The sequence below is a fragment of the Cryptotermes secundus genome, unplaced genomic scaffold (assembly GCF_002891405.2).
Source record: "Cryptotermes secundus unplaced genomic scaffold, Csec_1.0 scaffold44, whole genome shotgun sequence".
Lineage (NCBI taxonomy): Eukaryota > Metazoa > Arthropoda > Insecta > Blattodea > Kalotermitidae > Cryptotermes > Cryptotermes secundus.
In genome coordinates this window covers 444,970-468,299 of record NW_019740383.1, presented here as the reverse complement: position 1 = coordinate 468,299, position 23,330 = coordinate 444,970, and the positions used below count along the sequence as shown (strand labels likewise).

At 36.6% G+C, this 23,330-nt stretch overlaps 1 protein-coding gene across 3 annotated transcripts in view; it reads right to left on the bottom strand.

Annotated features, from left to right (window-relative positions):
* Window positions 1-1,026: 1,026 nt before the first annotated feature.
* LOC111872281 overlaps window positions 1,027-23,330 on the bottom strand; it is a 37,973-nt gene continuing 15,669 nt past the window's right edge. For all 3 annotated transcript variants that reach the window (XM_023865992.2, XM_023865993.2, XM_023865995.2), the window contains exons 5-11: window positions 22,046-22,202; window positions 19,404-19,524; window positions 18,576-18,712; window positions 16,846-16,911; window positions 12,675-12,835; window positions 10,199-10,458; window positions 1,027-8,149 (exon numbers count right to left, since the gene is read on the bottom strand). In XM_023865992.2, the coding sequence (XP_023721760.1) occupies window positions 7,119-8,149; window positions 10,199-10,458; window positions 12,675-12,835; window positions 16,846-16,911; window positions 18,576-18,712; window positions 19,404-19,524; window positions 22,046-22,202 (1,933 nt within the window). In that variant the 3' untranslated portion in view covers window positions 1,027-7,118. The remainder of the gene's footprint in view (window positions 8,150-10,198; window positions 10,459-12,674; window positions 12,836-16,845; window positions 16,912-18,575; window positions 18,713-19,403; window positions 19,525-22,045; window positions 22,203-23,330) is intronic.

Sequence of the window (23,330 nt, the reverse complement as noted above, 5' to 3'; positions counted from 1 at the left end):
GTGAAGCTGACACTTGCTTTCTAGATATTTAGAAAAATTTCACACTTCAGCGAGTTAAACTGTAAATTTGGGACATAAATTACAGAAACTCATGGAGCAGAGATCTACTTGAGAACCTACTACTCACTAATGAAGGAGTTCCTTGCTTCTTATGGAACCAGATCATTCATTACTATGTTCACAAAACTCCAACTGGACCCTGGACCACACACTCTCAATTTATCCAAAATCCATTTAAATTTTATTCTGCTATCTACAAAGACACAGGCCTGCCAATGCATAATAAATTCATGGGAATGTTTAACATGAGAAATCAGGGTTTTCATAAGTTTCTGTGTCTCCTATGCTTTGTAATATTCATATGGGAATAAACATTAAACAAAAATGCAAAACTGATTAACCTTTATCATATGTGATCAGGGGCTTCAAATGTTCCACTACTATAGTTTTGGCAGTTAGATTTTAACTTGGCGGTAAGTCAGAAGTGAAGTTATCTCTGGTCTTAATTAATAAGTACCACGGCATTAAGACACCGGAGAGAATGAAGTAAAACACAATCATTCTTAACCTCAGCACTAGATGCTGAGTAGCCAGCTTCATGCTCCTACTGCTTTATCTGCAGTTAAAGAGCCCCTGGTACCCACTGTATAAGCTGATTGGGCCCATGAGCTGGTGTAGACATTATGGAGAAGAGATAATCTCTTGCCCCTGCTAGGAATCGAACCGTCTCCTCAGTTGTCCAGCCTGTAGCCTAGTGACAATACACTCTGGACTATCCCAGTGGTATTTATATTGTACATAGTGCAATGCTAGGTGTACTGCACCCTCACATGCACTGCCACATATCATGATGCACAGACAATAATGATTAATTTTAACACGCTGCAGGTAAATCCTGACTTGGTTACCAGAAATATTCAAATACAATTTTTAGTCATGGTAGAAATGTATAGAAATCATTTCTGTTAAACTGCAAAATGCACAGAAATAACAGTAATCTGTGTATGAAATAACTACACTTGGCAATATGGGTTGAAATATATTTATTTCTTCCATGATGACTACACTTATGTTCGCAATATGAAATATCAATGCTCATATTTTAAAAAGATGTTACCTGTAAAAATGTCATTGTCTTCTAAAAAAATTACATAAAAAACTTACAACAATGATGACATTTTTACATTACCTACATTGATACTGGCACTTCAATTTTATTTCCATTCCTTTGTTGCCATCATTATAGCGATAAACCACACAGCACAGAGTGGATGAAGAGAGGTGCAGTTTTCATTCAAATTTTGTATTCTCAAGTACAAATTTAATTCTATGCCTTGGTGACTTATTACTTTGCATTTCAGAATCTAAATATTACCCAAATGGCTTACAAATTTCACACATTACATTCCATAATTATAATTTTATACCAGTATCAAGTGGCATTAATTTTCATGAACATCATTCCCTTTTCTCTTTTAGAATTAAGCCTAGGTCTCAATTTCAACTTCTTACAAGCCAAGGCATAGCATTAAACTGCTACCATAAAAAACAAGGCCCTTTAACTTTCCTTTTATAATGGAAGAAAATTCATGCCATTATGATAAAGGACCCATAATTCTGATACAGTAATCCTAATTATGCACCTATATTTATGAATTAAATCTGTACCTGTAGACAACTTTCAAAGGTAAGAAATATATATAACACATAAAATTACATGGAACACGTTACAAAATCCAGCCATTTCAATTTTTTTTTTTCAAAAGGGGAGGAAAAAAAGCACAATTTACTAATTATTTTTGTACTTGAACATTATTTTTTAAATTTTTATACTTTCCTGTTTCCCATTTGCTCATCCTGTACTGAAAATAAATTCACACACCACCTGATCAGTAGCAGACTGGCATTGCGTCATGACGCCACAACCAGCTATTACACAATAAAATACACAATAACATTTAATAATATAAAACAATGATCATATTTAAAAACTATTGGTATATTTGTATGGCAATGAGGTAGACCCAGTATAATTGCTATATGTGTTTTACAACTGTCAACGAAAACATTGGTTTATCCTGAAGTTAGGTCTGGCAAGCCTTGGATCAAAATGCTATGGGCAATCAGTCTAAATATTTCCTGTGTCTATAGTATGTTTACAGCAGTTCACCTTCAATATTAGTAATGCAAGAATATTCACATAATACTTACTCTTAATATATCTGATTCAGTGTTCAAAATAAGTCTGTACAGTTCACATATCATCACTAGCTGATTATTAAGTATATATTACAGTTTTTCATCTTCATCATAAACTATGCTGAATTAGGCTTAACCTTTATCATCTGTGATGATGCATGTGTGGGTAGAGCAGGCACAGTGGTGCATTGTTTTCAGTATAAATACCATTACCGCAAGTTAAGATCTGGCTGATAGCACCACTGTACTGGGACACTCTGTTCCCAGATGATAAAGATTCATTGCCTGTTCCTTAACCCTCTGGATGTAACTGGCCTTATTACAGTGCCTATCAAGAACAATTTCAAAACACAGGACTTATGCATATGAGAGAAAATAAAAGTGTCAGGATTGGAAATTTTGATACATCCTACTGCAAAGTTATTAAAGAGTTACCTTCCAAATATGATCAAAAATGTACATCTGCTGTTTATATAATTTTCTTCTTTTTAGGGGTTGGGGAAGAAAAAACAGAATAGAACTAATATGGCAAAAGAATGATTAATAAAGAATACATGATTCTGTGAGTGGCATCATTACATTTAGAACATTTAAAATGTTCTTCGAAGTACGTTACTCTTGAACACTGGTTGAGGTACCTGGACACCATACTAACATGTTTTACTAATGACGAGATAAGAAGTTATTCAAATTGGAGTTAGAAAGATTTCAAATAACCGGCTGTAACCTGAAATTCCAAACACCCCTTAACTAACGGACCATACACACTTAATGAAGTGGGAAAGAACATCTTAACATGACATTCATTTGTTCACATCACAACAAGCCAATAAAATGGCCATCACAGAAAAGGAAGAAAACTTGAAATGCCCTCAAATTCCTCCAATCAGTGCTCTATTACTATACAATTAATTCGTCACAAGCACCAGCTGGAAATTATCTGACAGAATTTCATGCTACTGCACATCTTTGTAACAGTTTCGGGCAGTTGTCCTCAGTTATAAAATTACTGATCCATGACTTGCTAAACCATTCCTGTTTTTAATATTCAACAGTGGTGTTGAATGTTAGAATCCTGTAAGCATATGGTAACAAAGTGTATTTATGTATTGTATCGTTATTATAAAATATACCCGGTTATACATATCTTTTTAAAAAAACATCAGTCGCATGATTCTGCACTGTAAAAAAACCCTTGCTGTTAGTTTAGAATAGGCTATTACCAAACTTAACAATGCGATTGGTATTCGGCTTGAAAACGAATACTGGGTTGCAGAATATGAATGTGTATGTGTGTGTTGATGTACAGTCAATTCCCTAAGCTATGCTTGCAAGAAATTAAATACCTTAATAGGTTAATCCAATATAAAGAAACAAGAAGAGCAGCAACCATATGTTTGCCTGTACATTAAGGCCCAACATGTACAGAAAATTATGTCTGCCATGTTGGACCCTCTTGGATAATTATGACTATCTACAATCAAATGTGGTATTCAATTTATTATAGCAAAACTTACTGGGTTGACTTTACTGCATATTAATATTATTATTATTATTATTATTCACTACGAATATCTTTAAAAAAATTCAGAACACAAATGTTCCATTCCCTACAAAACAATTAAACCTCGTACAACTAATTAAATTATGTTGTACTTTTTATCATATTTGATTCAAAGATGATCGGACGACACCCACGCAACAACTGAAAGTAGTTATTATTCTATAAAATACCTACATGACAAGATGAAGATGTTATGCTACATAGAAACCATGTGGCAAAAATTGTACAAAAACACATTTAGAAAAAATGTTGATCTTCTTTTGTCATTCAAAGTTTTATATAGAGTAATTCATGCTTAAATGTTAATATTTAAAATTTAAATACATTTTTAAATTCTAAACATCATGAATACTGTCTGGATAACTTTAAACGTTTACTTCAAATTTCAGTTATGAGAAATATATGTTCAAATGATGCTGGAACTATTTTTTGCTTCTATTCCACTTACCAAAATATGACAAAACTCTGTTTCAGTAAATTATCAGATTTCTTTAAGGTGCCTGACAACACAAAACAGTAAAACAGCCACAGATTTAGTACACTGTTCAACAATTGTAGCACTTCAAAAAAAAAGCCTTATGAAGTATAAAATAAGACATGAGGGAATGTAAATTCAGGAAATAAAATTGCAACTACTGAATGTGCCACTGAGAAATGCATACTCAAAGAATTATGAAACAAAATATAGGAATAAAATTATCAGTCATGACAAGACAGGCACTTCTTTAAATGCCAGCAGTCTCAGTAATGATAAATTGTCACACCATTTGTCATGCCTTTTAATTAACTTGTGATATCATAATCATTCAGCCATGCTACATGCTACACTACAGCATACAGAAAGACACATTTATAGATAAGACATTGTACTTTCTAATGCACTGCAGCACACAATATATCTTACAACCAGATTTACAGAGTGCCACAAATTTGAATGCTCAACTTAAATGGGCAAAATTTCATTCTAAATTCTCCAATATTTTTCTTATGGTTACACTTGATTTGTTATAAATTCAACTTTATTTTTGTTAAATTTATATGGAACTTCACAAATGAACAACTTTGCACTGTAGCAGCTTTCTTTAGATGTAACTTGACCTTCATTCCAATATTTCATCTCTCATTATCACTAGGAATGCCAAAAATAAATAACCTCACCAGTCAATATACTGGCAAGGTATCAAATTTTTTAGTGTTGTGACCTTGCACAGATCTCCTATACAACCATGAATCCCGTAACATATATATAATATTTAAAATTTAGGGCTCTTTAACTCATGGCAAAATTCAATGAGTACACATTATGTGTGTGGCTTGTCAAAAAGAATTTTGTTGCAGTTCTTATACTCCTTGCACTAAACGTTTACAATTGCATTCTACAATATAAAGGGGGATTACTCGTTTTCTTTTTTAAACACAGCATTATTTAGAATACAAAATATATTAAAATTACACTCAAAATTTGCACCTTAACAATACAAGAATTATGTGTGTCTCTGAATCTGGTCCACAAATCTTTATGACCAAAAACTGGGTGAAAAATGATTATCCTGAGTTTATAAAAAATCATTTGTATTATTTCATTTCATAATTCACTATTAGAGTTGCCAACATTTAATATGTGAAGAGTAAAAATACCGAAGTACCTTACCCTTTATATGTGCAAATCTTAGAAACTGTATGTATAAGAGTTTACTGTCATTCCTAATAACCTGAGAAAAATGTAAAAGTCTTCACTGTTTACTGATGAATGCTGGTAACAAGCAGCACCCATACTGAACAGTATCTGGATTATAATACACTCTTATTCCTTTTGTAACACAGATTTTCTGAGAAGCATTTTTGGCATTAGAAATAAGTATCTGCTAACATAATGTAAAGTGTGAAAGAAAGGAATATTTAGCAGAATACAGGCCTACAGAAAACAAACCATACCAAGTTGAAGTACTTCTAAAACATTGGTTCTCAACCTGTCAAACCGCGGCCGGGTAGATTCTTTTTCCTACAAGACGAGGGCCCAGTGGTTGAGAAACAGTGGTCTAAAACATCTCTGAAGGTACCCTGAGTAGGCAACCTTCCACAAGAAAAGTCCTGTGTTCACTGACATCTCCATATGGCTATTTTGGTTCCCATCATGTATGTTGAAAATAGAATCTAGTAACTTTCTAATGATGCAATAATCTACATTCACTATCTGATGACGGTGCACCCTCAAAGATATTTCAGAAACAGATTACTTACCTTAGACTTGTATGCCTGACAAAAATAAAGCTATCTTACTAGGCTTTTTAGATTAATGTGAAAATGTAAACACTTTACTTACATTATTAATAAATACAATGTGGTTGTTTGACTACTGTCATTACTCTCTGCAACATGGACTGGCTAAACTAGAGAATGCGGCCCATTCACCGTGTTAGAAAAATAATTCAACTGACTTACCTAATTTGGTTCTCTCAAACATATTTCATTTCAACAACCACAATAAGAATAGTAAAACAATAGCATGCAACATCAACAAATACTCACTTTGCAGTATATAACAAATAATGGTAATATGTTTTAGAAAATTAACATAGTGCTGACATCATCATGAAACACCAGACAATGAGATTTATTATAGTCCATATCAATTTATTACCCAAATCCAGAAAATATTGGCAACCCTAACCTGTATGAACTTATGTATTTGACTGACTCTTTACTGGATAGTAAATAGTAATATTACTTGATAATGCCTCATGATTCTATACAGAAAATCAGTTTTAATGTTTGTTATATGAAGAAACTGATTTTCAAAAATACCTTTTTTTTTTTGTTTTTTGTTTTGTAATTTTGAAAGCTTCCACTACATTTTCATCTAACATTGAAGTCTATTTATACACTGATAAAATATACTTATGCTCTTACTCCTGGCCTTCTTTGGATTACAGATGAGCTTTCTTGTTTGTGGTTTCCATTTCCTTACATTGCAACATATTTTCTAAAGTTGCAGCTACAATCCAATACACAAGCATTCATAACTGTGAAGAATCTCCATGTGGTATCCAGTTATTATGCATCCTATAAATTTCATATCTAGAGATCTGTTAATTTTTTTTTATGCATTCAAATTCCAAATCATTTTCTGAAATTAAGCCAAGATTTGCAACAATTAACAAAGATGAGTCAATTTCATCCACTGGTTACCACATGGACTTCTCAACCATGGGAAAATACACATCAATCCCAAATGTTAGTATGGAATTCTGTACAATTCAAGAATACAGTTTATCACTAAAGAAAAAAGAAATCCCATTACCCACTCTGGTTTCTTGATAACTTACTCTTCATTACATAATTCTGAAAGTAAATTCTAGCTACACTCATCATCACCATCTTCTAATGGAGAAGATTTTGAAGATTGAGCTGGTGAATGTTGCAAATTTTGTATATACTTCTTTTGTCCAGAATCTCCAATTATCTGTGCCCCTTTCTTAGGGACATTCCGTGTTATCAAAGGTGTTATTCTTGCTAATGTTGGTACCGCATCAAAGCCTCCACCACTACTGCTGTTACCATTATCTTCTTCTCCATCATTGCTGCCATCACCAGCACAGATATCTTGATCATTGTCATCACCGCCACCAACAATGCTAGCAGCATCTCCTCCTTCAGCAATTCCGCCCTCTGATTCAGCACCTTCCACTTCTTCTTCTTTCAGACTACAGCCACTTGGAGACCCTGTAGACTTCTGTAAGGTCTCTACTATGGCTTCGACCCTTCGTTTTTTCCGAGTTGTACCCACATTGATGGTTAAAGACGGAGACTTTTTGGCTTTTGAAGGTGATTCTGCAGGCTTATTATTCTCAAACTGTTTACGTGCTGGGGATCCTCGTGTTCTTGTTTGCTTTACTCTGGAAGCATTACTATTTGCTCTTTTTTTACGAGGTGGTCTTCCTCTCTGAGGTGTTACTACTTCTGGAGTACTGCTGAGGGAATTACTGTCCTCACCACCCGCAACAGCAGCTAAAGCTGTATCTTCCTCAAATTCCTCTGTTCCTCTTTCTTTCCTTGTTACCTTCCGAGGTGAAGTTTTCTGTCTGTTCTTCTTTAATATCCGATGACGACCCTCTCCAGATGTACTTGGAGTTGCTAAAGTCTTGTCTTCATTTTGTTTTGAAGCTTTCTTTGAAGCAGGTGACTTCTTTGTTCGGGTAGTTTTCTGAACTTCACTTTTCCCTGACGGAATGCTAGAGTAATCTTCAAATGCTGCAGATGTGGAGGGTTGCTTCATGGATCCTGCTCTTCTTCCAGGTGTCCCACCTTTCTTTGGAGACTTCTTTACTGGTTGTTGGGGCTTCTCTTCTTCTTCCTTGGGTGAGGACTGACTTGTTGAATCATCATCTGCCCAAGTAAAATTACAGCACATATTAGAGCAATGAAGCAGGCTTTTATTCTATGTTGCTGCACATACTAAAAATTCTACAGTGTATGTGATTAACAGGAAACAAATGCCCACTTATACAAACATGTTAAGTTCCTGTTCTCATTTAATGTGAGTCATTTTCTGAAATATTGTCACATGTACCAGTGACTGACCACCTCTGTGGTCTAGTGGTCAGAGATCCTGGCTACAGATCCAGAGGTCCTGGTTCAATTCCAGGCACTACCATATTTTCTGAGAAGTAGTGGGTCTAGAACGTGGACTACTCAGCATCGTGAGGATAACTGAGGAGCGATTTCAAGGAAATAGCAGCTCCGGTCTAAAAAACCGAAATTAACGGCCATGGGGATTTGTTGCACTGACCACGCGACACCCTCTAGCCACTAAAGTTGGCAATTACTTTGCTGACAAGTGGCTGTCACTCAGTAGGCAGATTTTGCTTGCAGACTAAAGCCACAGTTTTTTTGTATTAGTGACTTATAGACAGGGTTTGGATGGGTGAATAAATTTAATGGATACTCCCAAGTCATAACTACAATTAACACTTTGCGGACTGGTGGCATATTTTTATGCCCAGAGCTTTTAAACGTGGCAGACCGGTGGCATATTTTTATGACTTTAGGACATGTTAGATTGTAACAAAATACTTATAACATATTTGAAGTCAAAAGTACTGGAAAACATACAAGAATGAAATGGAAATTGTTCAGTCATCACAAACAATATCATCTTGTAAGATTTGAGGCTTTCACGGCGGTGACTATGAAGAAAGCAGTCTTCTGGGATTTGGCACCGTGTATATGTGGTGTTAACCGACGTTCCTCCGAAACATCGGTTAACACCACATATACACGGTGCCAAATCGCAGAAAACTGCTTTCTTCAATATCATCTTGCATTCCATCTTCTGCATTAGACAAAATAAAAACGATATTTCAATTATGTTGACTGGCAACTCTTTCCAAGCCTTTGATATCCACTCCACTATTATTGATAATGATACCTTTCTTATTCTGCCAATAGGTGTCAATATATGATTGTCTTTATCCATCCAGGCATCATGGTATTTACAGAGAAGATGCCTGAATGGTTTGTTGATTGACACACCAAGTGGCTGTAATTGACTCTGTCATGCCACTAGGAATTATCACTAGATCAGTGTTTTTTTTCCTTAACATATTTCTGGGTCTACTGGAGAGATGGGCGTGAAAAGTATCCATTACAAGCATACTCTGTGACTTTCGTAACACACCAAGCTGAAGTTCCCATTCCCGTCCAAGCCAGTCTTCCTATATTTGAAGTGTGTGCGCCCATGCACACACACATATATCTGAGTATTGAGTGAAAAACAATGTTTGTTGTGTTGACAAAAACCTTATCTTGGCATACAGAAAAGATCATTCCTTACCTCTATATACTGTAACGGCTCTGTAAACACAGTCCGTTGCTAGGTTACACAACAATGGAGGAGGCTGTGTTTTCCATGAACAAGGTGACATCACAACATGAGATAACGATCACATGACATGTTTATTATTGGTCGATGTCTGTCCCTTGACTACATAAGTGAGCAGAATTCCTAAGCTGGCAGAAATAGCAGCAGTGGAAGAACACGAACAGAGTGAACTGGGACTAAGAATACAGAAGAGTACAGGTCGGCTTGTGATGATTTAACGTGTGATTTGAGGGCTTCATTCATGTGTAATATCTGGAGTGTGTGATTCAGTAACTGTTATAGCTCCCATGTTATAAACCCATGAAAACTAGTGCAGATAGACTGAACAGATTACTGAGGAGCAATTGCGTAAAGCAGCAATACTGTAATAATTAATTGCAGTTATGATCTGTAGGGGATTAATAAACCCAATTACCAATCCAAACCCATTTCTCAGTCACATAAACACATGACAATATAGTAATTTGGAAGTACACTACTCTCTATCCATACCATTGCAGACATTTACTTCAACAGCCTTTTTCTCTTCAGTAATACACATAAACAAGATTTACCTTCAGTTGGATCTCCGCTAATATTAGTAGGAACTCCTTCTGGAATGTGTAAGCCAGCCTCAGCAGCAGACATGGCATAGAAGCAATGTTTGTATTGTGGATGATCTGGTGAGATCTCATGCTTCTCAAGTAAGTGACGCCGCAGAGATTTACGAACAGAGTACGCCTTTTCACACAGAAGGCACTTGATGTGTTTCACGCCCGTATGAGTCATGAGATGTGCCTTCAGGCGAGCTTGCTGTGAAAATGCCTTTCCACATCTGTATAAAAACATAATTATAGCCATTAACGAAGCCTGAAAAATAGTTACAAATTCACCCTAGAAAAACTTATTTTGGATGCTGGTAAAAACAAATTTATAAAAGAACCCATCCATCCTATTTGTGAACTCAGTAGGTGTGGTCAAGCTCTGAACAGTATAGTATCAGGAATATTATTTTAAGTTTCCCATAGTGCATCTCATGAGCTTCGGCCAGAATTTTTTTTCTGAATCTCCACCAGGCAGGTTACATCATACTCTGTCTATGGTCACCTTACCTTGCTGCCGTACCAGTAACATCTCACAAAGTTGAGCACCATTTTTTTTTAATTTTATGTGTACCTATGCCTTTCACAAGAAAAACAGAGGATGTTTGCAATGTAACAGGCACTGTAAAAAGCTGCAAAGAAAGCAAAGACTAATACAAATTCATCAAAAGGTTAAACACCATGTCCATGACCTTATTCATTAATTCTGCTATTTAGTCATCTAAGGATTGTATCCTTTACAAATATGAAGGTATGACTGTAGTCATTCATACTAACATTGTTTCATCTTTTCCAAATTTTATCAGAATTTTAAGGCAATTAAAGCTAATAAGAAGTAACAAGTTTAAAATCAAAACTACAGCTGGATACACACATTTATATGAATTCATAGGCGTGACTGAAAATAAGAAATGCACAAGAGGCTTATGGTTACGCACTAGAACTACTCCTACTGCCAACATCTGCAACACATGTTCAATCTCAGACCCAGTGTAATACAGAGAAACAACACTGACTCACATATCAAATAAAAACACGATGTATTTTATGATATATACTACACTTTTAGATTAGTTGTCAATATAAACATCTTATAATTTATTTTGTTACTAAAAATCCAGTTTCTGGAAGACTTCAATTTTAACAAACTGAAACCAATTTCCCTCAGTAAAAATTAAAATAAATTTAACACTTTCTTCACCAGCATCTCTGCTGCTGGCTTATCTTCCAGCCAGCCATTTATTTAGCAGTACACTAAGAGTCTGGAGTATTTCACAGTACAAAACATGTAGCAAAAAATCTACACTGCAAAATTCATCTATGTATACCTGTTAGCATTTAGAGACAGAGAAGAAAGTTACCTGCTCAAGATGTTTGTGCAAAGAAAAACTGCCGACTTTGTGAATGTGCAGGCTTAATTTACCCAGACCCATCTATTATAGTTTGAACATGACATCTGTAACGACCAAGCTTATCCTTGGGAGTGAATGTGTTAACACGAAAACATTTATAATACATAAGCATCTGAACCTGTAACATCAGACACTGTCCACACAGAAATATCAAAATTAACAAGAAACTCTGTGAAATAAAAAAATGAAGAATACAGTCTCTGGAAAATTGAACCGGAGATTATATTATAGAAAGATCAATCAGCCAGCAACATACTACCCTAGCACAGCCAACCAGAAGGAGAATACCTAAGTCCATGGAGCCAAAGGTCAACCTAGACTTGAATTCCATTAACTTCATAAATAAGTGATAACAATACTTAACAGAGTACGGGTGCATTGACAGATTCACTGGTATTAAATCACAAAGTCAAAGTGAGATTTTCCTTGCACTAATTTAGCATGATGCCATGTAGATGCAGGTGAGAGTGGAGGTAAAATTCCACACATTCTTAAACTCGGCACTAGAGGGGAAGAGTGAACAGCTTCACGCCCCAGTCATTTTGCCCCCAGGAGAATGAGCACAGTACCCACTGGATAAGATGCAACTTACACCCTTCTTCCTTACTACATGCTTCGACCACACATTATGGCCATCATCAGGTGTTGTCTATCTTGCTAAAATTATTGCCCCATATGTCAAAATTATGTATCACATATGAACATGATATTTTCTAATTACAATATATCAACCCTGAATTAAAATTAATTAACTTCTTAATGTTCTTCATTGTGGTTGTCATCCTTTCATTTAAAATATTCCACAATGAACAATTAAAGAAAATCTAAAAATACAGTGAAACCATCATGTAAGTTTGCTTTGGGGAACAGTGGGTATGAACTCTGTATGGAGGAATATTTTAAATTGGGGAAATTTAAGACTGAGAGTCTGTGATCACTGAAACTAAAAATTAAATGAGGGAAAACCTTAAACTGAAGAATATTAAATGGGGTTTTCATTAAACTAATATCTGCAGGATACATGTATCTTCACTTACATGGGGCAGGTGAAAGTGTGAGATGGTTCATGGACAATGGCAACATGTCGCTGAAGATACTTCTCACTATTGAAGCCCTTGCCACACTGTTGACAGAGGATCTGTGTCTGACGATTATGGATGACACGATGCTCCTTTAGGGCAAAGCTGTTTGTGAATGACTGCAACACAAACATTCAATATTTCTGTGATTACTAATTCATTAATTGTCCATAGCACAATGTAACTTTCTAAGAGGGCTACTCAGAAAGTAATCTTCGATGAGCTGTTAGCAAAACAATCAATGTGAAAAAAAATTTGATTATATAAAAAGATACATACACACTTCAGCTATTTCTCAATGTAGTCACCACCAGCACTGAGTCACTTGCAATATCGGGCAACAAGTTTTTATATGCCTGTGTCAAAGGAGTCTACTGCCGCCTGTGAGCTCAGTCACATTTTGACACCTTCTATGAACTCCTCTTTATGGTTGAAGCGCTGCGATTCCAACCAGTTCTTCAGATAGGAAAGTAGGTGGCAGCCACTTGGAGTGAGATCAGGGATGTAAGGAGGATGGTCAAACAACTTCTAGTTGAAATGATCCAGCAAAGCTCAAGTGCAAGCAGCTGTACGTGAACATACATCGTCATGAAGAGGCACTACACTGGATGTTAGCATTTCATGCCTTTTCTTCTTGGTCCTATGCAGTCTTTTTAGTGTTTCACAAAACACTTTTGATGTTATTGTGGTCCCTTGTTGCATAAATTCTACCATCACCACTCTTTTCCTGTCTCAGAAAACAGCTGCCATCAGCTTTCTGGCAAATGTTTGTTTAAACTTTTACGACTTGTTTGGTAAATGGTATGCATCCATTGCTTTGACTGCCCCTTGGTTTCAACATTGACAAATGAAACCCAAGCTTCACCACCTGTTACTTGCACGATGCAATTGAGCATTTCATCGCCATCTTTGTGGTATCGCTCTAAAAAAGGCAAAGCCAAATCTATTCTCTGCGTTTTGTGCACACTAATCAGAATTTTTGGAACCCATCTTGAGCAAAACTTGTGATACCCTAGCCTAACTCTGAACATCTCACATAAACAGTGCATGAAATTTGTGGAAATTCACATGAAATTCTGAAATTGTGAGGCGCTGTCTCTCGCAAATTTTTTGGTACACTCTGAACAATATTATCGCACGCTGCAGATGGCTGACCACTTTGTTCTTCATCATGAACATCTGTTCACCCATCTTCAAACATTCTACACCATTCTCTTACAGTTCCTTCACTCATTACATTTTGGCTGTAAACCACACATAATTCATGATTAATTTCCATAACATTCATGTTTTTAGAATGAAGAAAGTGGATAACAGTGCGAATTTCACAGCTGGTGGGATTAGCAGTCACAGGACACATCATACCTCACTCTGCAGAGACAAGAACAAACACTAGGTGACCAGATATGTGATGGTTTACAAGGTAATGAGTCATGTGACACTACCACACATGCACAAGCTCTCCCCCACTCTTACATTAGTTGCCTACTAAATGGAGGTTACTTTCCAAATATCCATCATATAAACAATTCAAACAAGCCTGCAGTTATTAATAACACCACACAACTGAAGTAAAACAGGCACCCTTATTAGTAACAGTGGTAGTGGCTGTGGCAATTGTAATTGTACTTTATTCCTGAAAAAAACTTATTATTTAAGTGTTGTTTATGTAAAATTTGCCACAAAATTTTTCACACTGTTACCATGTTTGTAACTGATGATTTACACACAATATTTTGTAATTAACTGTAGGAATGTTTATAATTTAGCTTCATACAAAATGTCATAATCCCAGATCCAACAATCCACAGTCATCACTGTCATACCAAAAGCTAAATAAAAGTATTATGTTCCTGATATGTTGCTCCATATTTTACACATAAAAAAAAATTCTTAGCAAAAGCTGAAGCTTTCAAAGACCCATCACCATGAACAATTCCAGGATCCCATATTACGGACAGTGGTGTCACTCCCACCTCAAAAGTTCGTTCATATTCCATTCTGGAAACTGAAAAGTTTGAGACTATGTTGGCATTCAATGTCATAATGCCAACACAAAAACTTGTGAGTTTGAAAAGCTAAAACGAGACACATAGACAGCATCATGGTCTCATAAGCCTACTTTTTCCTTAAAGAAATAAAAGCTACTGAAGCAATATATTCCAGCTGTTTTAAATGACTATAAAATGAAATCCTTTATGTTCAGACAAGAACCTAAATTACAAATGTTTGGAAAGAGTGTGTCTAGGAAAATATTTGGACCTAATAAGAATGTAGTAAGAAGGCAATTCAGGATAAAACACACACACATAATAGAAGTTAAGGGAAGACTGGCCTGGAAGTGCACAGGAACTTCAGCTTGGCATGTTATGAAAGCCACAGAGTATGCTTGTAATGGATACATCTCATGGCCATCTCACCGACAGACTCAGAAATAGGTTAAGGAACAAAAACACTGAGTGGTGTTCAGCCCAGCAATGAGTGGAATTGGGTGGTTACTTCATTCGTCATTCATCTGTAATCTGTCAAGACGACAGGTCCACAGCCTCTTCCACAACAGTTCCTCCACTTGATGCAATCTACAGCTTTCTCCTTCAAATGAAAATATCCTCTTCTGTCGCCAAGGTCATCCAGCATCTTCTTACGTCTTCTTCCTCGTCTTCTAGTCACTTCTATCCGCCCCTCTATCTTTCCTTCAATAACTTCTTTTAGAAGGCAGTTACAGCGTAAGATATGATATAGTTACTTAGTGAGTCAGTGTGTTAGTGGTAAAGTGAGTCAGCCAGTCTTAAATTCTGAGCAGAATTCAGAGTAACCACAGCGCTGTGACCAGTGATGTTACTGTCATATGTGGACCAAGAAGTAATCTCATGAGATTAAGTGGTTATGGATGGTACCTGCTTCAAACACAGCAATAACCATTACAACATCTAATAGAGTTTTTTTTTTCCTTGGCACTACAGCCTCAGTGGGCCTAGGCCTACCTCCATGAACTCTGTTCACTTCGGTTTTTCTAGATCTTACACATACGGTAGGACTCCTTGGGTGAGTGATCAGCTTGTCGCAAGGCCTCTACCTGTACACAAACACATAAAAATGCACACAGATATCCATGCCCTGAGTGGAATTTGAACCCACAATCCCAGCTTCCAAGCAAGCAAAGACAGTGCATGCCTTAGACCGCTCGGCTACCGTGACTGGCCCAATAGAGTTTTAGGTGGGAAATTTCTCAGAAGACACAGATAGGAGGGATAACATTAAGGTGGATCAAACAGTTTGTAAAAGATAGGAATGCACTGAATTGGATCAGAATCATGTCCAGTGATGGACTTCGAGTATTAATGGCACTGACCATTCGAGATTGAGCATCAGACAGTTGCTTCATTACTTCATATGATTCCACTGAAACGGTTTTCCTAGTGAGAAGTTCAAAAGACAACTGGTTCCAAGAAATGTTTATCCTGGGTAATAAGACTTTTTATGTGTAGAAGTGGGCAGTGTTGGCAACATTTTGGAGATACATGTTGCATCCATCTTCAGGGTCAAAGTGAGTAAGACAAGTGGCTGTACTTGTATATCCAGTGGCTAAACATTTTTGGGGGGAGAATTGCTGGTCCAAAGCCTCTTAGGGAATTCCCTTAGTCCCCTTGGGGTAGGCAATTTGCATTCCCTCTTCAACCCCCCCCCCCGGCACAACTCACTGCTTTCTTTCCGTCACATCCCCATCACAACCTACCTGTCACTAACAGGGTCCCTCTGTAGCCATCCATGCTGCTCAAAAAACAGAAATGGAAGTTAAGCAACACTCAGCGCTTAGTGCATGGATGGCTGACCACTTGGGAACACCATGTACTGATAACTCCTTTCACTGTATCATGTCCATTCTGAAATACTTTGATTTTGGATACATAGAGTGTGGTATTCTATGGGCAAGAGATGATTTATGATCGACTATTTGTGCATGTTATTCATGGATGATGGTGTTAAATGTTGGCCTCAAGTATCATTTGATATGTAGGATTGGAAAGAAATACAGGAAAAAGTAGAAGTTAACAGTACAAAAGCTTCTATATCAAGTGGTGAGACTTCCCATAGGTTTTATGCTAGTACAATACAAAATAACAGTCACCTTGCTGCATATCTCACAGTTGATGAGTCCTTCACCTGTATGTTTCCGAATGTGGTACTTCAATTTCTGAAAACATAAAAAGGATGAAACTGTAAAACATTATGTCAAATCATAAATAATACACTAGAACTACATTTTAATTATCCACAGAACGTTTTTCATGATCACTGCTACAATTACTGTCATTATTGTTTTGACAGTAGAGCATAAATTATAAGTTTGGGAAATAATGTTCTCATGAAAATACTTGAATCTAAGGGTGATTAAATTTACTTATTTACCTACTCATGGAGCTGAGCCCTTCTGGAGGAGCCGCCAATTCTGCAGCTACTCAAGAATTTCCCAGCATGTTATGGAACCCGAAGGTTCATTACCATGTTCACAAGATTAAATAGGTGAACAATTTAAGATTTCATAAAATGTGTAATTTAAAAAGAGCGGCCACGCCATAGCTCAAGTGGTTAGTCACTGGCTTCCCACTGCAGTGGCCCGGGTTCAATCCTGGGTCTGGTCAAGTGGGATTTGTGGTTGACAAAGTAGCACTGGGGCAGGTTTTCTCTGAGTACATCGGTTTCCCTTGCCAATCTTCATTCCACCAATTGCTCCACAATCACCCTCGCCTATCATCTGGGGCTGGTAGAATAAGCCAGAAGTGGCCGCAGTACAAGGGATTTAGTCCCACCCCACTAGCAATAAAAAGAATGTAAAAAGGACAATCAATATTATTAGGATAATGAAATCACTGTTATAATGGGCTGGAGCTGTAACCCAGATGGCTAATGGAATGCATACAGAATTTTGATGGGAAGCATCACAGACTTCAATTACTTACACAATCAAGAGACAAATGGAAGGATATTTGTAGGGATTTTAGGGAAACATGTGGGAGTGGTTGCAACTGGCTCAATACTGTGACCAAAGGCATGGTGCTGAAGCTCCAATTCTACCACAAGACAGATACTGCTGGTTTTATCACTACCACCACTTTACTACATAGAATCCAATGTTCAAATTTAAAAACAGATATGTGAATATGCGTGCATGCCCGCACACAAATAAATGCAGAAATATCCATGCATATGCATTGTATCTGTACTGTGTGTGCTTTCAGATCTGGCCATTCTCAACAGAATGTGCAGTGCATTTTGTTGAGTCCAGTAAGTAAAGTAAGGACTGTAGCGTGTGTGTGGGTTATAGTAGGGTCTTAGTTACAGTATTTTACACTCCCTCCGTCCCACAACACAGCTCTAATGCTTCTTACCACAGTTTCCTTTGTGTGTAAACTAGAAACCAGGTCTAAAAACTTTGTACACATAATTCAATTGGGCAGAGTTCTTTCTGAGAAACTAACAGTTAATTCTAGAGGGTTCTGATGATGGTGGATGACACATAGAATTACTGGGTTTTTTGACTAATAATTGCTCAGCTAGTCAAGATATTTCCAACCTTTTACACAACACAAAGGTTCATTACTCTGTTCTCAAAAGCCTGCAACTGGACCCTATCTCGAACAAGATGAATCCAGTCCACAACTTCACACACTTTTACTTTCATCATATGCCTATGTAACACATACAACCATTCATTAATCAGTAGTTTGGCTACATACAGTATACAGATTTCATCTGATTTATGTATACTTCTATTGATGTGAAACTTCTTACAGTACCCTTGAGGAATAAATAAACAATCTTTTGGTTCCCAACTGAAAACCACTGAAATAAACATACCTGCTTCTTGGAGAAAGTCTGCCCACAGTATGGACAGCTGCATGTCTCCTCACGAGTGTGCACACGAATATGAGAGTTGCATGCTCCCTTATCAGAGAAACACTTCTCACAGTACAGGCACTTGTATGGCTTCTCCCCTGTGTAAGCAAATAATTGACACAATGTAATGACAACCAACTTGAAGAGAAGAGCTAAATTACTCAGGAAGGCTGCAATACTGAAGATATTTCTGACAAATGCTGCAACAATCAATGAAACTAAAAACACATCTACCTGAAGAAGAAATGACTATCATATTCCCATACACTTCTCTCCCTGATGAATGCTGCCTAAAATTCCATTGTGTGTTATAGTCTAAAGCTACAGAAAGATGGTAAAAAGGCAGTGAGTGATTGTATATAGCAACATGATGCTCATACACAATACAATGGACCATCGATAAAACATGGGTTTCAGGTGACAGCTTCTGTACCTATGTTAACTGACAGTTACGGTATGTAATGGCACTGGGGGACATGATCACTGCCACGGTATATCCGAATCTACGGTACAAGGAATGGTATACTGAGGGTCTGCTGTATTTCATTACACTGCAGATTAGTGAAAATAAACCTCCTCATGACAAGAACTTGCCCTAATGTCAAAATTTGGTTTTACTAGAGCATGATGTAACTACTATGATTAAAGCATATATGAAGAGTGAATGAGAAAATATGTCATGTCCCAGAACTTTATAACAATTAACAGCTGCAAATACCTCAGAAATAGGTTGAAAAATCATATAGACCATTAAAACAAATGAACCTGGAAGAGAACTTCATCACTTACCAGTATGAATGCGAATGTGTCTGACCAAGTTGGACCTCTGGACAAACTCCTTTGGACAGTGTGGACATTTGTGTCTTGGTCCATTGTGAATCAAAAGATGTTCATTATAACTGTCCTTACGCTACAACAAAAAGTAATTTTATCATTACTTAAATAACCTGAATATTAGTTAATTATATATAACTCCTAATTCCACCTCATAAGGGGGTGTCATGCATTTGCCTAAGCCCCTTATGAGGTGGAATTAGGAGTTTTATATAATTACAAATTTTAACAATTTTAATTGATTTTAAATGGAGTGAACTATAACGTGTAAGATACTAAACACACAACAGCTGAGTGCAATTGTAACACAAAGTTAATAGAAAGTCCGTCGAGTGTAACAATTTGTAGGTCACTTTTTTATTATTATTTCTGCCTTACATGTTTCGGTTTGACACAACCATCATCAGAGGCACTTGCTATAATTATGGAAACACTGTCGCTGTTTTTGATGTTCACAATTATGTTTGTCGTGTAGACGTTGTTACGATATGTTGACGTGTAAAAGCACAAAACATGCTAAGATAGTTGAGTACACTCTCAAGTTCTCACTTTTCATCCGAACCTATTTTAAGTTAAAACGCTAAAATGTTAAAATATTTGATATAAAATGCTGAACTCCTCCTTGTTAATTCATCCCGAATTCTGTGTACTGCAGTACACAGCACACAGCACACAGGAACATATCAAACCATAAGCCATACAACCTCAAGCTGTCTCCCATCTTCGGGATGAATTAACAAGGAGGAGTTCAGCATTTTATATCAAATATTTTAACATTTTAGCGTTTTAACTTAAAATAGGTTCGGATGAAAAGTGAGAACTTGAGAGTGTACTCAACTATCTTAGCATGTTTTGTGCTTTTACACGTCAACATATCGTAACAACGTCTACACAACAAACATAATTGTGAACATCAAAAACAGCAACAGTGTTTCCATAATTATAGCAAGTGCCTCTGATGATGGTTGTGTCAAACCGAAACATGTAAGGCAGAAATAATAATAAAAAGTGACCTACAAATTGTTACACTCGACGGACTTTCTAGTAACTTTGTGATTGATAGTGTAACGGACCAAAATGAAACAATTCAAAATAGCAATTGTAACATTTTAATTATGAAATGTTAATTTATGTGCATGTGGAATAGACAATGCTCAGTTCACTGTATCAGGTTTGGCATAATGGGACACCTGAGAATAGCCGTTTGGGGCCAAAACATGTTGTGTTAATAGCGAAAGCAAATGTGAATGAAGAAATAAATAGTTACATTATTGATGGAAAACTGTATGTGAACAAGGTTGAATACAGTAATGCAACAGGATGCTTAAATGCATACAAGAGAGTATTTAGGAAGCGCGAAAGGCTCCACACACTGTTTTGTACAGCAAATGTTATTTTGAGAGCTCAGCAGAATAGGATAACACAATTTGAAGAGCAAGTGAACATTAAGTTCTGCACATGACTAAAGAGGACTTAATCACAAATTTATGACATGATGAGGAAAGTATACACGGATAATGTCATGGTCAGGCTGCAGTGTGCAAATGATTTAAGCATAACAAGGATGGCCGACAGTCACTGGAGGGTGACGTACAGAAGGGAAAGCTATGAATAACTTATAATTAAGAAACAGCAGACAAATGAGTATTGACAATGTGTCGCATGGCATGTGCCATGACGTATTGTAAAATTACTTTAACTTTTTCATTTACAATAACTCTGCTCCTAGCTTACCTCACAATCCGGCCATTTTTAGCAGTACACTACAGTATAAAATATTTCACTGTACACAAATGAATATCAAACAATTTACATACATCCAAGGAATCACAAAAGATAGCTTATGCACCATGTATTGATAAAAGAAAGTATTATGATCACAGAGTGCATTCTGAAAGAGAAATATTTTATCTTGACATAGTGTCACTACCAAACCTTGTTCATATATGATAGCCAGGACAAAGAACCAACAACCAACCAGCCTTGGACAGAGGAGTGAAAATGTTAGCATGTATCATGTGTGAGAGCACTTTGTTCCATTAAATCTTACAGGGGATCTATACCAAAACTAATCCCTTCATAGTGGAGACATGATTTTCACAGTCCATAGTGATCCAGTCATTCTGAACTAGGTTATAATGAGTTTACCTTTTCTACCCACAACTAAAACATCAAACCTCATTCTGAAAAGACAGTCTTATCACAACAGCAATGTTTAGGGAAAGGCCTGCAGGGCTGCTTAAAGTACTGGAACAGTTGCTGGCAGGAATGTATGTAGAAGAAAGGAACTATTTCAAAGGCACGATGGAATACAGCCCACCATAACCCCATATAAGTTAGCACAGAAAGAAGTTCACAAACTTTAGACCCAATCACGTAAAATACTACAACAACCCCTACCCCCCATTTAAGGTTACCTTTCTTTAAAGCAGTGAATCTGAACATCAAACCAAGGATAATCTTAAATGGATGTAATTTAAGACAGAAGTTATTGATTTGGGATCACTGAAATTGAACATTAAATGTGGGAAAACTAGGAATCAAGGAACTTTGAACAGGGGTTCCACGGCATATTGAAGGAGCACACTGAACCTCACCGTGAACTCCTTGCCACAATACTGACACCTGGACACCCCTGATCCTGTATGTAGTTGACGATGACCATACATTCCAGACTTTGAAGCAAATCCCTTCCCACATTCTGCACAATGATATGGACTCTCCCCTTCATGGTCTACTTGATAATGCAGCTTCCTGTAAATCCAACAGTTGAGTTTAGTTTAGTTTAGTTAAGTAATATAGTGTACAGTGAAGAGTACTGTCTTCTGGGAGGTGCTGTTGTGCACCCACGTAAGTTTAACAACACTCCCCAGAAGTACCAGTATAATTCTAACAGACTATATGTCTCACATCCTGGAAGACAGTAAGCTTCATAGTCACCAGTGTGAGAACATTAAATATATAAGTATAAATAAATAATAAAGTATAAATATATATGTATATAAGTTCGTTAATGTAACATACAATGGACTGAAAAAATTCCAATGAGGATAAATGACAGAAAAATATGCAATTTTATTTATTTCATTTACTCATAGTTTATTTAACAATGCTGTAAGTAACAAAAAAACTGAGTCAAATGACCGGACAATAGCAAATAATGAATTGGGAAGGATGGGAAAGGTAGCTCTCATGGCCTAACTTTAAGGTACTACCTTGGTACTGGCCTGGATGGACTGAGGAAAACCATGAAAAATTCAGTCAGAATGGTATGTGTCCTGGTTTGGATTCAAACCAGGCAACTCAGAAGCATTACCATTCGAGCCAACTTCCAAGCTTGTTAATTAATGTATAAGTAACGGGAAAAATCATTAATTCCAAACACATTAATAACAATAATAAATATACGTGTGCCATCATTCCTATCATCCAGAACAGTCACTGTCTTTGAGTCTATCATCTATCATCAATCAGATGCACTGGCACCGTGTACAGATTCACAATAAATGTCGAGACCTTGTGTAACTACTACTCACAGATCATCTTTCAAAAACATAACAAAAACACTTCACTGTCACAGGTTCTTACTGTACCAAACATCAGACACATTTACTTCCTCAAACATGATGGATGTGTGAGAAGTATATTTTCTTTTCAATTATATGACAAAATTCATGAATTATTTCCACTAGAAATAGAATGATGATAAATTTTAAGACATCTTTTTAAAATATCTACATTATGTTGACTGCTGGAATGAAGGTTTCAAGTTCAAAATCAATCCCTCTGATGGCGTTAAAATCAGACTCTTCCACAGAAACTCAATGCTTATTAGAGTGTCCCTGATTAAACTTCTCACTATGTAAGTTTTGAGGTTTTCAT